Source organism: Lipotes vexillifer, unplaced genomic scaffold (assembly GCF_000442215.2).
Source record: "Lipotes vexillifer unplaced genomic scaffold, Lipotes_vexillifer_v1.1 scaffold189, whole genome shotgun sequence".
Lineage (NCBI taxonomy): Eukaryota > Metazoa > Chordata > Mammalia > Artiodactyla > Lipotidae > Lipotes > Lipotes vexillifer.
Window position 1 is genome coordinate 1,654,878 of NW_006785816.1, and position 18,893 is coordinate 1,673,770.

Below are 18,893 nucleotides of genomic sequence, written 5' to 3' on the forward strand. Positions count from 1 at the left end.
CCCGTGTCCCCTGCATCGGCAGGCGGACTCTCAACCACTGTGCCACCAGGGAAGCCCCTAAATATTGTTTCTTAATGTCCTTATTTTTGAGATGAGAACCTTTTGACTGGACAGCATTTTAAGTCAATTGTTCTGTAGTTTCTTCCTGATCATCACTTTTTCACCTTCTCCTCTTGTGCAGGTACTTCTTATTCCTTTTACAAAATGTGGCTGTACATAAGGCTTGTCAGATTTCGGGAATGAAAATATGGGATGCCAAGTTAAATCTGAATTTCAAAACAATTCTTTTAGAATGCATATGTCCTAAATATCTTGTATGACATAAGGTATACTAAAAAAAAATCATTTATTATTGATCTGAACTTTAAATTCAACTAGGCATCCTTTATTTCATCTGGCAACCCTCTGTGTGACCCAAACTCCAATTCTCTCTTACCTCTCCGAGAGATCTCTGCTGAACTTCTCCCGGCTCCTCCCCCTCCTGGTGTCTCCCGAGGCAGCAGGCTTAGATTCTCAGGAGCCTGTACCCAGCCTGCAAAGGAGCTCAGCTGCACCTCATTTCCAACCCAGCCTCCCCCATAGTCAAGGGAACACTTTCAGGAAACTGGGGAAGGCAGTTTTTGGTGGGGTTACCAAAGAATTGCAGCAATTTGCCCATAGAAATAGATAACTTGTATCTCAGGCAGAACCTGTGGGAATATTGTAGCTGGCCTCTCCCAAGATGGAAGAGATCTACTGCCAGCTCTCCAGATCCCCAACTAGGTGGCATCTCTCTTGGTATGAATTGCTAGGTAGGTGGAATACATTTTTAAAACTTTTATTGTGGAAAATTTCAAACATACACACAGAGTGAAACAGAAAAATATAATGAGCCACATGTACCCAGCATCCAGCTTCAGCAACTATCAACATTCTTATTACATCTGTCCTTCTACTCACTGTTTCCTTCTCCTACCCCACCTCATTATTTTTTATAGTTCTTTTATAGATAAAATTTATGTACATTGAAATGTACATATCTTAATGGTATAATCTTGACCGATGGATACCCCCTGTAACCCACGTATCTATACAGAGTTACAAAAATGGGTGGGCTGTTTTGTCTTTTGGCAGATGTCTTCAGGACCTGCCATTTATCTTTGGGGCAGGGACAATACCCAGGGTTTTAGCACTGAATTGGAAGAGGAGTTGTGACGGAGGCTCTAGGAACAGGTGGTGCAGATTCCCATTGGAACATGGATGGCCAGAGGGGTTAGTGGGTAAGATGAGTGGGGAGGGGCACTGGAGCTCACCTTCCAAAGGGCTCCCTTAAGGTTTTGTCACCTGAACTCCCTTTGGCAAAAGCTGCCTGTTAAGTTGTTCTGAGGCAACCCAGCCCTGGCCTGGGAGCCCTGCTCCCACTCATCCCCTCCCACACCAGCGAGCCACCAGGACTCCTTGCGCCCGCTAGAGGCCCAGGCTTTGGGGGCTGACTGTTGGACTATGTGTAGGTCTCTCTCCTCTGGGGAGTGAGATGAGACACCCAGCTCTCCCCAGCTCCTTCCTTACCCTGGAGGTGAGCTCTCTTGGGCCTGCTGATTCTGATTCACATAATGAGAGTGTCTGTTTTTTTCAACATGAATCTGGAGAAACAAGGAGATTGAGTTGTAAGGAAAGATCCGATTGAGGAGCTTCAAGGCCTTCCTCAGCATTTTCTTGGCAAGCACCATCTGGCCCATGTTGAAACAGACCTACAAGGAGAAGAAAGGGGAAGAAAAGAAAAGAAGAAAAGCAGTGATTCTAGGCTTCGTTGGTATCTTCCAAAAATACATAGTTAAGGAATCTTATCCAAAAAAGGTCATTTAAGGCCCAGGAACAAGATCTCCCAGGGCCTGGCACAATCTGAAATGTTTCTTGGATGTATCTGTGGAAGGACGGTTGAATGACTAGGACTTTGCATCCTCATTGTTCATCATCTACCTCTGAGAAAATGTTTACCTATTCCTGTCCATTTTGGGAGGTTGTTAGAAAAACATTTCATAAAGCTGTCAACCGAGAGGTTAAAGAAGATCTTGCTGCAGACCAGTGACGGTGAGGAGGTTTGAGGCCCAGGGCTTGGGGTTCTGGAGTCTTGGGAAAGATCTGTGGCAGAGGACGGGAGGAGGATGTAGAAAGTATAGGGATGACTTCTACTATTTCTTCTACATAAAGCCCCAGTGATAAAGAACAGATGAACCGTGTTTCTAATGGTTTCTTACCTGACCTTTGAGGGTAAAAAAGGTAGTCCACTCAAAAGTCTTACTCCAAGATTTTTCCTTCTTGAGAATTTTCAGCAACCTCTCTCCCTCATTCAAATATATGTAAGCCTGCAACCAGCACAGGGAGTAGAAGGTATTGAGTCATCAGGGATTGGGACCACAGAGGGGCCATTGCCCCAGACTCTACTGAAGGAAGAGAAGCAGGACCTCCCAGCTCCCACCTCCATCTCTTCCTTCAGCTCCTGATCAGAGTCCTTCAAACTCTAGACAGAAAGGGTGCGGAAAGTTTCTGCTGAAGATATGGGTCACCTTCATGTCCCTCTTGATCTACTGAATCTCTCATTCTAGAGGATGAATCTAGAAACCTCCTCCTTTCCTCATGTTGTCATGTAAGTCATCTTACCTGAAGTTTTCCCCAGGGCAATTTCCCTCTTTGAGTAATTCCATCGCCAACCTCCCTATTTCCAACAGTGTACTCACGGCTCCTGAGAGCATCCTCACATCTATGACAAGCCAGTCACTACTTTTGGAATGAGTTAGGAACCACTCCCTAACTGGGACATTACTGAGGAAGACTCTACTGAAACTGAAGCGTTGAAACCAGGTCCCATGTAGGTAGACAATCCATAGCAAGTTTCTAACGACGGCAGTATTTTAAATGATGTATAATGGTAGTTGTGGTTTGTTCTGACTTTTTCACAATCTCAGGTCATTTCCTTTCTGGGCAATTTGATTTTCAAAGAAGGGGGTGCTGCTCAGAATCAAGAACATGAAGTAATAATTAAAAAAAAAACACTAGAGCTTTCTTTCTGGTCCTGTGGGCTGTAGGTCTGTCTCAAAGGTGGAGGGGATCTGGGCAGAAACAGCTTACCATATAATTATCACCCGAGATGAGATAAGCAGACGCAAGTTCTAGGAAGTAATATAAGGCTTTGTTGTTTTCTCCCAAAGCCAGAAAATGGTGAGCCAGAGGCATGATGACAATCTCTAAGATTTCTTCACACTGGCAAGATTCCAGAGGGATGATGTCATTCACAGATGTCCTCATTTTTGATATAATGATGTCAAAGAAACTCAAGATCTTTTCTCTTATTTCTTCAGAACTGTCCAAATGCAGAAATAAATAGGAGTAATAATTTGTAGATATAGTATAGTGTTTGATATGAAGTTATCTTCAAAAACAAATAAAAGAGCAAGATAAGGAAATCTAATGTAGATTTCTTCCATTTGGGGGTGGTTTTAGCATCTGTAAAACAACTCAGGAAGTGTGCATCAGATACTATTATCTAGGAACTTCAAAGAGGACTACAGGGACTTCCCTGATGGCACAGTGGTTAAGACTCTGCACTCCTAATGCAGGGGGTCCGGTTTTGGTCCCTGACCAGGAAGCTAGGTCCCACATGCATGCATGCTGCAACTAAGGAGCTGATGAGCCACAACTAAGGAGCCTGCCTGTCACAACTAAGGAGCCTATATGCTGCAACTACTGAGCCCATGTGCTCTGGAGCCTGTGTGCCACAACTAGAGAGAAGCCTGCACACCACAACGAAGAGCCTGCTTGCCGCAACAAAAGATCCCACATGCCACAACTGAGGAGCCCGCCTGCTGTAACTAAGACCCAGCGCAACGAAATATGTAAACAAATATTTAAAACAAAACAAAACAAAACCCAAAGAGGAGCTACACCAGAGGATATGGGGGAGGGGATCTGTCCTGGGAAGGGCCCATAGGTTCCCGCTCCATTATATAACTACTGACCAAACACCACACACACCCTCTGATTTGTGCCTAAAAGACCCAGAGTACTGGCCAGACAAATGATTCTAACAGTGTTCTGAATTTAATGCCAGTTGTTCATGCTCTACCTCCTAAACAATTATAGAAGCCTGTACCTGAGATTTTCAGAAAATATTTCAGATCTCTTAGAAGTCTCTATTCTGGAAAAGGTGATCTCTTCTTCAGCTGGAAAATAAACAAACAAGTGAGTTGTATGGGTCACTGAAATGTTCATGTGGCAGAGATGTCTGGTGTCCGCTGAAGCTTCCTGTTCCCCTTCCACGACAAAGTTGTTGTTGTCCAGCCAGGATCTACATTTTCCAGTCCCCAATGCATCTTAAGTGAAGACATGTGTTTAGTTTGAAAATGGGATTCCATCAGAAGTAATATATGTCACCTCTGAATTGAGATGGTTAGATATCTTCACCACCTTCTCCTTCCACAGGAAAACAAATTAACTGTGGGGCTCTAAGGGATAGCAAATCTACAACATAGTCAGGGAGGCTGGGTCCCTGACTGACTGTGTTCAAGGCTATTTGACAACATTCTCATTGGATCATTACCTGGGCAGAAAAAACTGTCATTCGACGGTGTTAACCCACTGAAATGTTGGGGTTTGCTTTAGATGATAACATTATCCTAACTAATTTACCCTGCAGTAATTGAAACTATGAATTAATGATGCTGAAGAAAGCGATGTCAGCTTCTAATGGAGAAATACAGACAATTAATGGAGTACCCCAAAGGGCTAACTTAAGGGCTGAGAGCCTTGAATTTGAAACCTTCAGTCTATCTAGACTTCAATAGGTTAGAAAATTCCATAATGATCTTAAAACAGAAAACAAATGAGGATTGTTGAAATCTAGCCACTTCTCCATTCAGGGAGAAGGAAGAATCCTAAAGAGGGGAAGGGACTTGTCTCAGGTCATATATCTGTTCGTGATGGAAGTCTCCTGACTCCAAGGTGAATGCATTACTCCACAGATCTTTTAATTTATAAAATTCAGTTTCAGCATCTATTGATACTTATCACCTTCTTCTGAAAGCTTTCTGTGCCCTTGCCCCATAGAATTAGTGCCTCAACTGTGTGTGCCCATTGACTCCATGCAGACCTCTATCATCAACCTTTATCACACTGTATAAGGATTAATTTGCCCACCTCTCCTAGTCTGCTGTCTAGTTTATCTCTAGTGACTAGAGGCTGAATAAATTGAATTATGCCTTTATCCTCCTATTCCTCTAAAACTTTCTTGTCAGGGTTACCAGTGACAACCAAGTTGCCAAATCCAAAGGTTACATCTTTGTCTGCATCTTATTACACCTCTTGGCAGCATTTACAACAACTGACCACTCCCTTTTTTTCACCGGCTTTCATAATACCCATTCCCTTGTTTCCCTCCCTCATTGGCTGCTCACTTTACTGGCTCCTACTCCTCTATTCAATGTTCCAAATTTTGGTAAGCCTCAGTTTGACTGTGGGCTCTTTTCTGCATCCAAATTTCTCCCTAGATAATTTCACCTGCCCATGACTTTAAATTCTACCCATATGACAATGACTTCTGGTTTTACGTCTTTAAGACCTGACATCAACCCTTACCTACCAACTCATACATCCAAGTGTCTCCTTGGCAGCTACCACGTGGATGCCTAATTGCAAAATTAAAATGATCTAAACAGAACTCTTGAATCTCTTTTCCATAAACCTATATCCACCAACGTTTCGCCTGTCTTAGTAAGCATCACTGCCGTATTCATTTCTCAAGGCATCACTGCCATATTCATCTCCTCAAGGCAAAAACCTACACAATGTCCTTGATTCTTTTCTTTTCCTCACCCCTATCCCCATTCAGTCCATCAGAAAGTCCCATTATGTCTACTCCAATACATATCTGAATCCATCTTCTTCTGTCAATCTTCTCTATAGCACCACCCTAGTTAATCACCAAATTTCATCTAGACAAGTGTGAAAAACTGATCTCTCTCCTATTCCTAACCTCTTCAATCTGTTTTCTAAAAAGAAGGCAAAGTAAGTTTTTGAAAACATGATTCAGGACTTCCCTGGCAGCGCAGTAATTAAGAATCCACCTGCCAATGCAGGGGACACGGGTTCGAGCCCTGGTCCAGGAAGATCCTACATGCCGTAGAGCAACTAAGCCCATGTGTCACAACTACTGAGCCTGAGCTCTAGACCCCATGCTCCACAACAAGAGAAGCCACCACAATGAGAGAAGCCACTGCAATGAGAAGCCCATGCACTACAGTGAAGAGTAGCCCCCCTCGCCACAACTAGAAACAAAAACAAAACAAAACAAAAAAGCCCATGCACAGCAATGAAGACCCAATGCAGCCAAAAATAAATAAATGAAATAATAATTTAAAAAAAAATGATTCAGATCTCAATGGCAGAAACTGCTTGTTTCCTATCTCAACTTCCATTGTCCCTTTTCTCCTTAGTAAAAGAACTCAATTTTACTTGGAGAAGCTACATTTTCCAACCTCCCTTGCAACTGGATATATAGCCATGTGACGTATTGTATTGGTCCTTGAGATATAAGGGGAGTATTGGGTAGGAAGAATTCTAGAAAACTACTGAAAAAGGAAGGGGCATCCCTTTCATTTTTTGGTTTCTTTTCTCCTCCTTCTAGTGTTAAATGTGAACACGATGGCTGGAACTCCAGCTACGATTTTGAACCAAGGATCTCTGATGATCATGAAGCCTCCATACCAGTCCCAGTGATGAGACAAGCATTTTACATATAGAGAAATACATTTAGGAACTTTAATAATAAATTTAAGCCACTCTAGTTGGGTCCTTGTTATATGCAGCCAATACTAATTTTAATCAATACTTTTCTAATGTGTTCTAATCCATTTGGAATAAAATTCAGAATATTTCTCAAGGCCTCCAAGTCCCCCTTATGCTTCTATTAATTAATTTGTTTATTGTCTATCAGCCTCTATTAAAATTCAATATATGAGAATAGACACATCTGCCATTTTCACCACTATAATGCCTAGATCACTGCCTGACACATAACAGATACTCAATAAATGTGTGTTTTTTTGGAAAAAAAAATCAATGACTAAAAATAAAATGCTGGGCTTCCCTGGTGGTGCAGTGGTTGAGAGTCCGCCTGCCGATGCAGGGGACATGGGTCCGGAAAGATCCCACATGCCGCGGAGCAGCTGGGCCTGTGAGCCATGGCCACTGGGCCTGCGCGTCTGGAGCCTGTGCTCCGCAACGGGAGAGGCCACAACAGTGAGAGGCCCGCGTACCGCAAAAAAAATAAATAAATAAAAAATAAAATGCTATTCCTTCTTCAACATCCTCTATGTTTTGTTTTATATTTCAAATTGTAATAGTGATAGAATGAGGTGTGGCAAAAAGCAATATTGGCTAAATAAAGCAAATAAAGTCAAGATATATAAGATATGATTTTTGTTATATCATTTACCCCTTGGGTGAATCATATTATTTTTAGGTCTCAATTTTCTTCATTTATGAAGGAAATATATTAAAAGTTCCCTACTTCAAAGAGCATCTGTAAAAATCAAAAGAAAAGAAATATACGGAATGCTTGTAGGTTCTCAGAAGAAAGGAGAAAAGCAAAGATAGTACTTGCTCACCTATGGTTTCAAAGACTCAGAAATAAGACTTCAAGTTCAAGATGAAAAACTGACCTCTTTTATTTAACTCCTGACCTCCAGGTCCAGCACATTTTACCCCATTAAAACAAGAATAAAATAATTTTTAAAAGCATAAACTCACAATATACAGAATGGAAGGGGTCAATTCCTATCTTAGGGCCATTACCCTGGCCCTCCCCTCTGCCTAGAATGCTCTTCCCCAGCCATCCATACAATAAAATCCCTCACTTCCTTTGCCTTTCCATGAATCTTACCTCTCACTGAGGGCTACCCTAACGACTCTGCACTCCTAATCTCCCTTCCCCTACCCAACATTCTTTTCTGGTTTTCTCCTTGGGATCACTAATACATACTACAGAATTTACTTCTTTGTTAATGTTTTCTCTCCATTGTCTGCGTCTCCCCAATAGAATGCTGTTTTGTTCCCTGGTGCATCTAAGGTGCCTAGAGCACTGTCTAACACATATCAGAAACCCAATAAATATTTGATGAATGAGTAAATGAAACATTAAATGAGATTTCATCACATGTCAAGAAGATCAAGGAATGAGAGGAGTGCTCCCTGAAGAATTAGGTGGAGCAAGTGGAACGAAAGAGCCCAGGAGGGAGCCCATGGGCTGTTTGTTGATCCTTGGAATGGATCAAGAGTCAGATAATAAGTTTTTAGGAAGGACATGAGGATTGATAGAGAATTGAAAAGAAAATCAACTTCCTCACTATCTGATTCATAGCTAATGCTGTGTCCTTGAACCTCTTATGATATGTCCTTCCCCAGACTTTTTTTTTTTTTCCCCTACGGTATGCAGGGCCTCTCACTGTTGTGGCCTCTCCCGTTGTGGAGCACAGGCTCCGGATGCACAGGCTCAGTGGCCATGGCTCACAGGCCTAACCGCTCCACAGCATGTGGGATCTTCCCGGACCGGAGCATGAACCCGTGTCCCCTGCATCGGCAGGCGGACTCTCAACCACTGTGCCACCAGGGAAGCCCCTCCAGCATTTCTTAAAAGCATACCTCATGGACTTCCCTGGTGGCACAGCGGTTAAGAATCTGCCTGCCAATGCAGGGGACACGGGTTTGAGCCCTGGTCCAGGAAGATCCCACACGCCGTACAGCAACTAAGCCCGTGAGTCACAACTACTGAGCCTGTGCTCTAGAGCCCATGCTCCGCAACAAGAGAAGCCACCACAATGAGAAACCAGTGCATTGCAACAAAGAGTAGACCCACTCGCCACAACTAGAGAAGGCCTGCACGCAGCAACAAAGACCCAATGCAGCCAAAAATAAAATAAAATAATATAAAAATAATTATTAAAAAAAAAAGCATACCTCACACTTTGGGAGATTCAGGGGTAATGGACAGACTGTCCAGCCAAGATTGAAGCAGGATATTATAAAGAAGACATTGCAAAAAAAAAGTTTCCTAGAAACTCTAGGAAAAATAAACTTCTGTTAAGAAATCTATTCACGAAGAGGAACCAAGATGGCGGAGTAGAAGGACATGCTCTCACTCCCTCTTGTGAGAACACCAGAATCACAACTAACTGCTGGACAATCAGCGACAGGAAGACACTGGAACTCAGCAGAAAACATACCCCACCATCCAAAGACAAGGAGAAGCCGCAATGAGATGGTAGGAGGGGCACAATCACAGTAAAATCAAATCCCATAACTGCTCGGTGGGCGACTCACAGACTGGAGAACACTTATACCACAGAAGTCCACCCACTGGAGTGAAGGTTCTGAGCCCTACGTCAGGCTTCCCAACCTGGGAGTCCGGCAACGGGAGGAGGAATTCCTAGAGAATCAGACTTTGAAGACTTGTGGGATTTATTTCAGGACTTTGCCAGGACTGGGGGAAACAGAGACCCCAAACTTGGACGGCACACACAAAGTAGTGTGTGCACTGGGACCCAGGGGAAGGAGCAGTGACCCCATAGGAGACTGAACCAGACCTACCTGTGCGTGTTGGAGGGTCTAATGAAGAGGTGGCAGGTGGCTGTGGCTCACTGTTGGGACAAGGGCACTGGCAGCAGAAGTTCTGGGAAGTACTCCTTGGTGTGAGCCCTCCCAGGGTCTGTCATTAGCCCCACCAAAGAGCCCAGGTAGGCTCCAGTGTTGGGTTGCCTCAGGCCAAACAACCAACAGGGAGGGAACGCAGCCCCACCTATCAGCAGTCAAGCAAATTAAAGTTTTACTGAGCTCTGCCCACCAGAGCAACAGTCAGCTCTACCCACCACCAGTCCCTCCCATCAGGAAACTTACACAAGGCTCTTAGATAGCCTCATCCACCAGAGGGCAGACAGCAGAAGCAAGAAGAACTACAATACTGCAGGCTGTGGAAAAAATAAACATATTCACAGAAAGATAGACAAGATGAAAAGGCAGAGGGCTATGTACCAGATGAAAGAACAAGATAAAACCCCAGAAAAACAACTAAATGAAGTGGAGATAGGCAACCTTCCAGAAAAACAATTCAGAATAATGATAGTGAAGATGATCCAGGACCTCGGAAAAAGAATGGAGGCAAAGATCCAGACTATGCAAGAAATGTTTAACAAAGACCTAGAAGAATTAAAGAACAAACAAACAGATAAACACTACAATAACTGAAATGAAAACTACACTAGAAGGAATCAATAGCAGAATAACTGAGGAAAAGAACGGATAAGTGACCTGGAAGACAGAATGGTGGAATTCACTGCTGCGGAACAGAATAAAGAAAAAGAATGAAAAGAAATGAAGACAGCCTAAGAGACCTCTGGGACAACATTAAACGCAACAACATTCGCATTATAAGGGTCCCAGAAAGAGAAGAGAGAGAGAAAGGACCTGAGAAAATATTTGAAGAGATTATAGTCAAAAACTTCCTTAACATGGGAAAGGAAATAGACACCCAAGTCCAGGAAGCGCAGTGAGTCCCATACAGGATAAACCCAAGGAGAAACACACCAAGACACACAGTAATCAAACTGGCAAAAATTAAAAACAAAAATTATTGAAAACAGCAAAGGAAAAATGAAAAATAACATACAAGGGAACTCCCATAAAGTTAACAGCTGATTTCTCAGCAGAAACTCTACAAGTCAGAAGGGAGAGGCATGACATACTTAAAGTGATGAAAGGGAAGAACCTACAACCAAGATTACTCTACCTGGCAAGGATCTCATTCAGATTCGATGGAGAAATCAAAAGCTTTACAGACGAGCAAAAGCTAAGAGAATTTAGCACCACCAAACCAGCTCTACAACAAATGCTAAAGGAAATTCTCTAAGTGGGAAACACAAGACAAGAAAAGGACCTACAAAAACAAACCCAAAACAATTAAGAAAATGGTCATAGGAACATATATATCGATAATTACCTTAAACGTGAATGGATTAAATGCTCCAACCAAAAGGCACAGGCTTGCTGAATGGATACAAAAACAAGACCCATATATATACTGTCTACAAGAGACCCACTTCAGACCTAGGGACACATACAGACTGAAAGTGAGGGGATGGAAAAAGATATTCCATGCCAATGGAAATCAAAAGAAAGTTGGAGTAGCAATACTCCTATCGGATAAAATAGACTTTAAAATAAAGAATGTTACAAGAGACAAGGAAGGACACTACGTAATGATCAAGGGATCAATCCAAGAAGAAGATATAACAATCGTAAATATTTATGCACCCAACATAGGAGCACCTTAGTACATAAGGCAAAAGCTAACAGCCATAAAAGGGGAAATCAACAGTAACACAATAATAGTGGGAGACTTTAACATCTCACTTACACCAATGGACAGATCATCCAAAATGAAAATAAATAAGGAAACAGAGGCTTTAAATGACATAATAGACTAGACAGATTTAATTGATATTTATAGGACATTCCATCCAAAAATAGCAGATTACACTTTCTTCTCAAGTGCGCATGGAACAGTCTCTAGGATAGATCACATCTTGGGTCACAAATCAAGCCTCAGTAAATTTAAGAAAATTGAAATCATATCAAGCATCTTTTCTGACCACAACGCTTTGAGATTAGAAATGAATTACAGGGGAAAAAAACGTAAAAAACACAGACACGTGGAGGCTAAACAATACGTTACTAAATAACCAAGAGATCACTGAAGAAATCAGAGAGGAAATCAAAAAATACCTAGAGACAAATGACAATGAAAACACGATGATCCTAAACCTACGGGATGCAGCAAAAGCAGTTCTAAGAGGGAAGTTTATAGCTATACAAGCCTACCTCAAGAAACAAGAAAAATCTCAAATAAACAATCTAACTTTACACTTAAAGGAACTAGAGAAAGAAGAACAAACAAAACCCAAAGTTAGCAGAAGGAAAGAAATCATAAAGGTCAGAGAAGAAATAAATGAAATAGAAAAGAAGAAAACAACAGCAAAGATCAATAAAACTAAAAGCTGGTTCTTTGAGAAGATAAGCAAAATTGATAAACCATTAGCCAGACTCATCAATAAAAAGAGGGAGAGGACTCAAATAAATAAAATTAGAAATGAAAAATGAGAAGTTACAACAGACACTGCAGAAATACAAAGCATCCTAAGAGACTACTACAAGCAGCTCTATGATAATAAAATGGACAACCTGGAAGAAATGGACAAATTCTTAGAAAGGTATAACCTTCCAAGACCGAACCAGGAAGAAACAGAAAATATGAAGAGACCAATCACAAGTAATGAAATTGAAACTGTGATTAAAAATCTTCCAACAAACAAAAGTCCAGGACCAGATGGCTTCACAGGTGAATTCTATCAAACATTTAGAGAAGTGCTAACACCCATACTTCTCAAACTCTTCCAAAAAATTGCAGAGGAAGGAACACTTCCAAACTCATTCTGTGAGGCCACCATCACCCTGATACCAAAACCAGACAAAGATACTACAAAAAAAGAAAATTACAGACCAATATCACTGATGAATATAGATGCAAAATTCCTCAACAAAATACTAGCAAAGAGAATCCAACAACACAATAAAAGGATCATACACTATGATCAAGTGGGATTTATCCCAGGGATGCAAGGATTCTTCAATATATGCAAATCAATCAATGTGATAAACCATATTAACAAACAAGAATAAAAACCATATGATCATCTCAAAAGATGCAGAAAAAGCTTTTGACAAAATTCAACACCCATTTATGATAAAAACGTTCCAGAAAGTGGGCACAGAGGGAACCTACCTCAACATAATAAAGGCCATATATGACAAATCCACAGCAAACATCATTCTCGATGGTGAAAAACTGAAAGCATTTCTTCTAAGATCAGGAACAAGACAAGGATATCCACTCTTGCCACTATTATTCAACATAGTTTTGGAAATCCTAGCCACAGCAATCCGAGGAGAAAAAGAAATAAAAGGAATACAAATTGGAAAAGAAGAAGTAAAACTGTCACTGTTTGCAGATGACATGATACTATACATAGAGAATCCTAATGATGCCACCAGAAAACTACTAGAGCTAACCAATGAATTTGGTAAAGTTGCAGGATACAAAATTAATGCACAGAAATCTCTTGCATTCCTATACACTAAAGATGAAAAATCTGAAAGAGAAATTAAGGAAACACTCCCATTTACCATTGCAACAAAAAGAATAAAATATCTAGGAATAAACCTACCTAGGGAGACGAAAGATCTGTATGCTGAAAACTATAAGACACTGATGAAAGAAATTAAAGATGATACAAACAGATGGAGAGATATACCATGTTCTTGGATTGGAAGAATCAATACTGTGAAAATGACTATACTACCCAAAGCAATCTACAGATTCAATGCAATCCCTATCAAATTACCAATGGCATTTTTTATGGAACTAGAACAAAACCCCTTAAAATTTGTATGGAAACACAAAAGACCCTGAATAGCCAAAGCAGTCTTGAGGGAAAAAAATGGACCGGGAAGAATCAGACTCCTTGACTTCAGACTATACTACAAAGCTACAATAATCAGGACAATATGGTACTGGCACAAAAACAGAAACATAGATCAATGGAAAAAGATAGAAATCCCAGAGATAAACCCACACACCTGTGGTCAAATAATCTATGACAAAGGAAGAAAGGATATGCAATGGAGAAAAGACAGTCTCTTCAGTAAGTGGTGCTGGGAAAACTGGACAGCTACATGGAAAAGAATGAAATTAGAACACTCCCTAACACCATACACAAAAATAAACTCAAAATGGATTCGAGACCTAAATGTAAGACCAGACACTATAAAACTCTTAGAGGAAAACAGGAAGAACACTCTTTGACATAAATCACAGCAAGATATTTTTTGATCTACCTCCTAGAGTAATGGAAATAAAAACAAAAATAAAGAAATGGGACCTAGTGAAACTTCAAAGCTTTTACACAGCAAAGGAAACCATAAACAAGATGAAAAGACAACACTCAGAATGGGAGAAAATATTTGCAAACGAATCAGTGGACAAAGGATTAATCTCCAAAATATATAAACAACTCATGCAGCTCAATATTAAAGAAACAAACAATCCAATCCAAAAATGGGCAGAAGACCTAAATAGACATTTCTCCAAAGAAGACATCCAGATGGCCAAGAAGCACATGAAAAGCTGCTCAACATCACTAATTATTAGAGAAATGCAAATCAAAACTACAATGAGGTATCATCTCACACCAGTTAGAATAGGCATCATCAGAAAATCTACAAACAATAAGTGCTGGAGAGGGTGTGGAGAAAAGGGGACCCCCTTGCACTGTTGGTGGGAATGTAAATTGATACAGCCACTATGGAGAACAGTATGGAGGTTCCTTAGAAAACTAAAAATAGAACTACCATACGACCCAGCAATCCCACTACTGGGCATATACCCAGAGAAAACCATAATTCAAAAAGATGCATGCACCCCAATGTTCACTGCAGCACTTTTTACAATAGCCAGGTCATGGAAGCAACCTAACGTCCATCGACAGACGAATGGATAAAGAAGTTGTGGTACATATATACAATGGAATATTTCTCAGCCATAAAAACGAACGAAATTGGGTCATTTGTTGAGACGTGAATGGATCTAGAGACTGTCATACAGAGTGAAGTAAGTCAGAAAAAGAAAAACAAATATCGTATATTAACGCATGTATGTGGAACCTAGAAAAATGGTACCGGTGAACCGGTTTGCAGGGCAGAAGTTGAGACACAGATGTAGAGAACAAACGTATGGACACCAAGCGGGGGAAAGCCGCAGGTGGGTGGGTATGGTGGTGTGCTGAATTGGGCGATTGGGATTGACATGTATACACTGATGTGTATAAAGTTGATGACTAATAAGAACCTGCTGTATAAAAAATAAATAAAATTAAATTTAAAAATTTTTTTAAAAAGAAATCTATTCACAGTATATTACTACTTAGTTCTCTAATGGACAGCATTTTCATAGTCTTAATAATGTAAATACTTGATTGATTTATCTAATGATAATTCTATAACAATATTGGAGGAGAGGTGCCCAAGAGTGGTGTAATAGAGTTAAATCCTTACCTACCATAACAAGACTAAAACAGATGATGTCAAATTTGATTTTTAAAAAAGCAGCATTGGGCTTCCCTGGTGGCGCAGTGGTTGAGGGTCTGCCTGCCGATGCAGGGGACACGGGTTCATGCCCCGGTCCGGGAAGATCCCACATGCCGCGGAGTGGCTAGGCCCGTGAGCCATGGCCGCTAAGCCTGCGCGTCCGGAGCTTGTGCTCCGCAACAGGAGAGGCCACAACAGTGAGAAGCCCCCGTACCGAAAAAAAGAAAAAAAGAGGAAAACAAAAAGACACTATTAACAGGAGCAAAGGCTAGAGGGAACAGCTAAGTTAAAAATGTTTGCCCCTGAGAAGAAATATTGAACATACATATGCAGGGCAGTAGGTCATGGGACTATTGCTTTTATGGTAAAACTTTCAGGAAATCTAAAAAATGTCTTTATTTAAAGATGTCTAGTTGATACTCTTTTAAATAGGTGAAAAATTATAAGGGAAATAGTCAAGCCCTGGCCTCAATCAGGTGGAGGTTCTGTTGAAAGGACATCAGTAGATATGACTCAGAGATATCTGGTAACATATGCTCCAGAGTCAAACGGTTAAGGAACATTGGAGAACCTGAAATAACTAGAGTTGTTTCCTTTGGTGGCCCTAGCCAGCCTGCTTAAGACCAACGAACTACTCAGGCTAAACTGTCTGCTAGCTGCCAGCTGATTTTACCCCTCACCAAATAAATAATTAAAACATACATATATAATATATGTAGCTTATATATAATTTGTTTATATATATAATGTGTATATAAAATAAGACACTGATCGCACAGAGTCTGGAATACAGTAAGTCCCCTACATACAAATGAGTTCCGTTCTGAGAACACGTTCATCAAGTCCAATTTGTTCGTTAAGTCCAACAAAGTTAGCCTTGGTACCCAACTAACACAATCATCTGTATAGTACTGTACTATAATAAGTTTAAAATACTTTTCACACAAATAATACATAAAAAACAAACACAAAAGTAAAGCATTTTTAATCTTACAGTACAGTACCTTGAAAAGTACAGTAGTACCAGCTACATCACTGCTGCTTTTATGCTTGCTTCTGGACACCCTGGGCTTGTAATAAAGATACTGTACTACTGTACTCTATACAGTACTGTAAAGTACACAAAAGCACCACCACTTGTAGAGGATGCACACATGACAATGTACGTCAGACACATGAACTAACTTACATGACTGGACATGCGAACGCACATTCACATCTTTGAAAGTTCGCAACTTGAAGGTTCCTATATAGGGGACTTAACTGTATTCTTTCCCTTTTCTCTTATCTCTGTCAGTTGACTCTCTCCTATTAATGCTTTCATTGGTTTTTTGACTATGGCCCTGTGCTGGGATCCTTCACTGAGGATCCCTTGATCCAGTCATGCATCCTCTTCAGCTGTCCATCACCTGCCCTCTAGGTGCCTGTTTTATTCTAGCAGCCCACTACTAGGGGTCTTCTCACACTCCTAGGGGTACTCTTGGGAACAACTTAAAATGATGCCAGGCTGGCTTTTTCTCCCAGGTGAGTTATATCTGATTTATAGGAAACCCTCACACATCCTTTCCCAAACTCTGGGAGGGCAGGTTGATCCTGGTGCAGCCACAGGCCACTCTGGCCTCATTAGGTGTGAGGTCTTCTGTGTCATCTAACTGATTCCAAGGAAGACATCTTCCTAGCACTGACACTCATACATTTTTTCCACTGGAACCTTGTTTCAAACTAGACAGAGCAACAACATTTTATCTGCCAAGAAACACCACTCCCTCTCGGATCTTGCTCTCCCCCCCACTTCATGTCAGACCCCGCTCCCTACCCGCTACTCTCCTTGGATTCCATCCCTTGGTGCGAAGGAAGCTGGGTCTGTTTTATTCCTTTGGACATTTTAATTTGGGCTCTGGTCACACCCCACTTTGCCAGAGTCCTTACGCCCGAATCCTCCCTGACAGTCTCACAGTGAGATTGGTTCTGCCAACTCAGCTACCTGTATACTCCCCAATTTCCTGCCCTGCTGACCTACACTGCTCACGTCTCATCATTCATGGTGCCCGAGCCTGCAGAGGACTTGAAATCCTCACGGTCCAGACCCACTTCTTCTAGGTCTTGTCTCCACGTTCCCCAGTTATAGTTAGGACTAATTAGGAACGAAGAAAGTTTACTTTGAAATCCATGGGACTTAGCCATCTTCCTAATGGTATCCAAGTCCAAAGTGTTGAGCCGGATGTCCACTGCAAAGTGGTGAAAGGGGACGAAGTCTCCACTTCGGCAGTGGTCACACCTGTGGGCATTTTCTTCCAGAAAGCGGGCACATTTCAAGTGCATGGCTTTCTTCTGGTCTTTCAGCCACAGCTCATAGGCTGTTTTCTGCATCATCGGGCTGCAGAATCGAATGATGTGGCACTCAATCACCTCACTTTCCAGCTCACGGAGCTCTTCCTCTTCGCCATGGGCTAGAGAGGACAGAAAGTCAGCCCCTGTTACAAAATACAGATCAGTTCTTTTAGCAAGATGTGCCTTAAACTAAAGGAAATATGGGTCACTTCCAGGCTCTACTTACCCATTCCTTCAGAGGGTGGTTGCAGAGAGAGGGAACGATAATTCACCTCAAACGAGGCCGCGTTCTGTTTTAGGGCTATTAGTAGCTCCTTGCCATTCCGGAAACAATGAAAGACATTGGATTTCACGAGGGTTGCCAGGGCATTGATCATCATCTTCATGTTCCAACAAGGGAGAATCTCATACAACAGTTCCGTAGTGAAGGTCAGGCCAATGATGGCTGCACATCTCACCAACATCTGGCGGGACAGGCTCATGCTATCCAGCTGGACCAGAGAGATTTCTGCAGGTGGAAAGCCACACAATAGGGAACGAGTCATCTGTCTTTATCAAATACATTCTAGAGATGGACAACTGTCCTGTTCTCTAGTTCTTGTTCAATAGAACTACACCCAGCTGAGCTAGGCCAAAAGGAGTATTTGCTTAGTACCTATTTCACAGATAGCACTTGTGTCGGGAGTACAAAAGATGGAGATGCTATGACCTAAAAATATGCATGTCCCATTGGCCATGACAAAAAGATTGATTTCAAGGTGTTCTGATTTTGTGTTAAAGTGTGACAAGGGTGTGTGAGGAGAGCAGAGGTCATGCTGAGAAGTGGTCAGAAGGAGAAGGGCCTACCATCCGTGTTCTGTGTTGACTTCTCCAGCAGCTCATTCTCTGTCTTCTTCACTGGCTGCCCTTTCTCCTGGAACTTCCTAGCAATAAGCTTTCTCTCTATCTGCCTCAGGGATTCAGTTATTCTTGTGACAACCCATTACCATCTCTATGCTCATGACCAAGTGTCAGAGAGCTCCTAGCTCCAATTCCATCTTCTCATCTAAGCTCGGGTATCATAGCTCACATGGCTTCTTGGACATCTTGACCAGGATGTCCTTCTATATTACATCACCCTCCTCAGGGACAAAATATGAACTTCTCAATATGTCCACAGAACATTGTAGAAACCAAGCTAGTCCAGATATAAGTAGGGTTAGCAGATGTAAGCTTTTATATGTAGAACAGATAAACAAAGGCTACTGTATAGCACAGAGAACTATATTCAGTATCCTATAATAAACCATAATAAAAAAAATATTTTAAAAAAAGAGAATGTGGGAATTCCCTGGTTG

At 41.5% G+C, this 18,893-nt stretch overlaps 1 protein-coding gene across 1 annotated transcript in view; it reads right to left on the bottom strand.

The window, feature by feature from the left end:
* The window catches only part of ADCY10 (adenylate cyclase 10), a 102,171-nt gene that overhangs the window by 20,359 nt on the left and 62,919 nt on the right, over positions 1-18,893 (bottom strand). Inside the window, exons 19-24 of the mRNA XM_007458099.1 lie at positions 17,783-18,064; positions 17,385-17,675; positions 4,130-4,199; positions 3,109-3,340; positions 2,238-2,345; positions 1,549-1,730 (exon numbers count right to left, since the gene is read on the bottom strand). Coding sequence (XP_007458161.1) covers positions 1,549-1,730; positions 2,238-2,345; positions 3,109-3,340; positions 4,130-4,199; positions 17,385-17,675; positions 17,783-18,064 — 1,165 coding nt within the window. The remainder of the gene's footprint in view (positions 1-1,548; positions 1,731-2,237; positions 2,346-3,108; positions 3,341-4,129; positions 4,200-17,384; positions 17,676-17,782; positions 18,065-18,893) is intronic.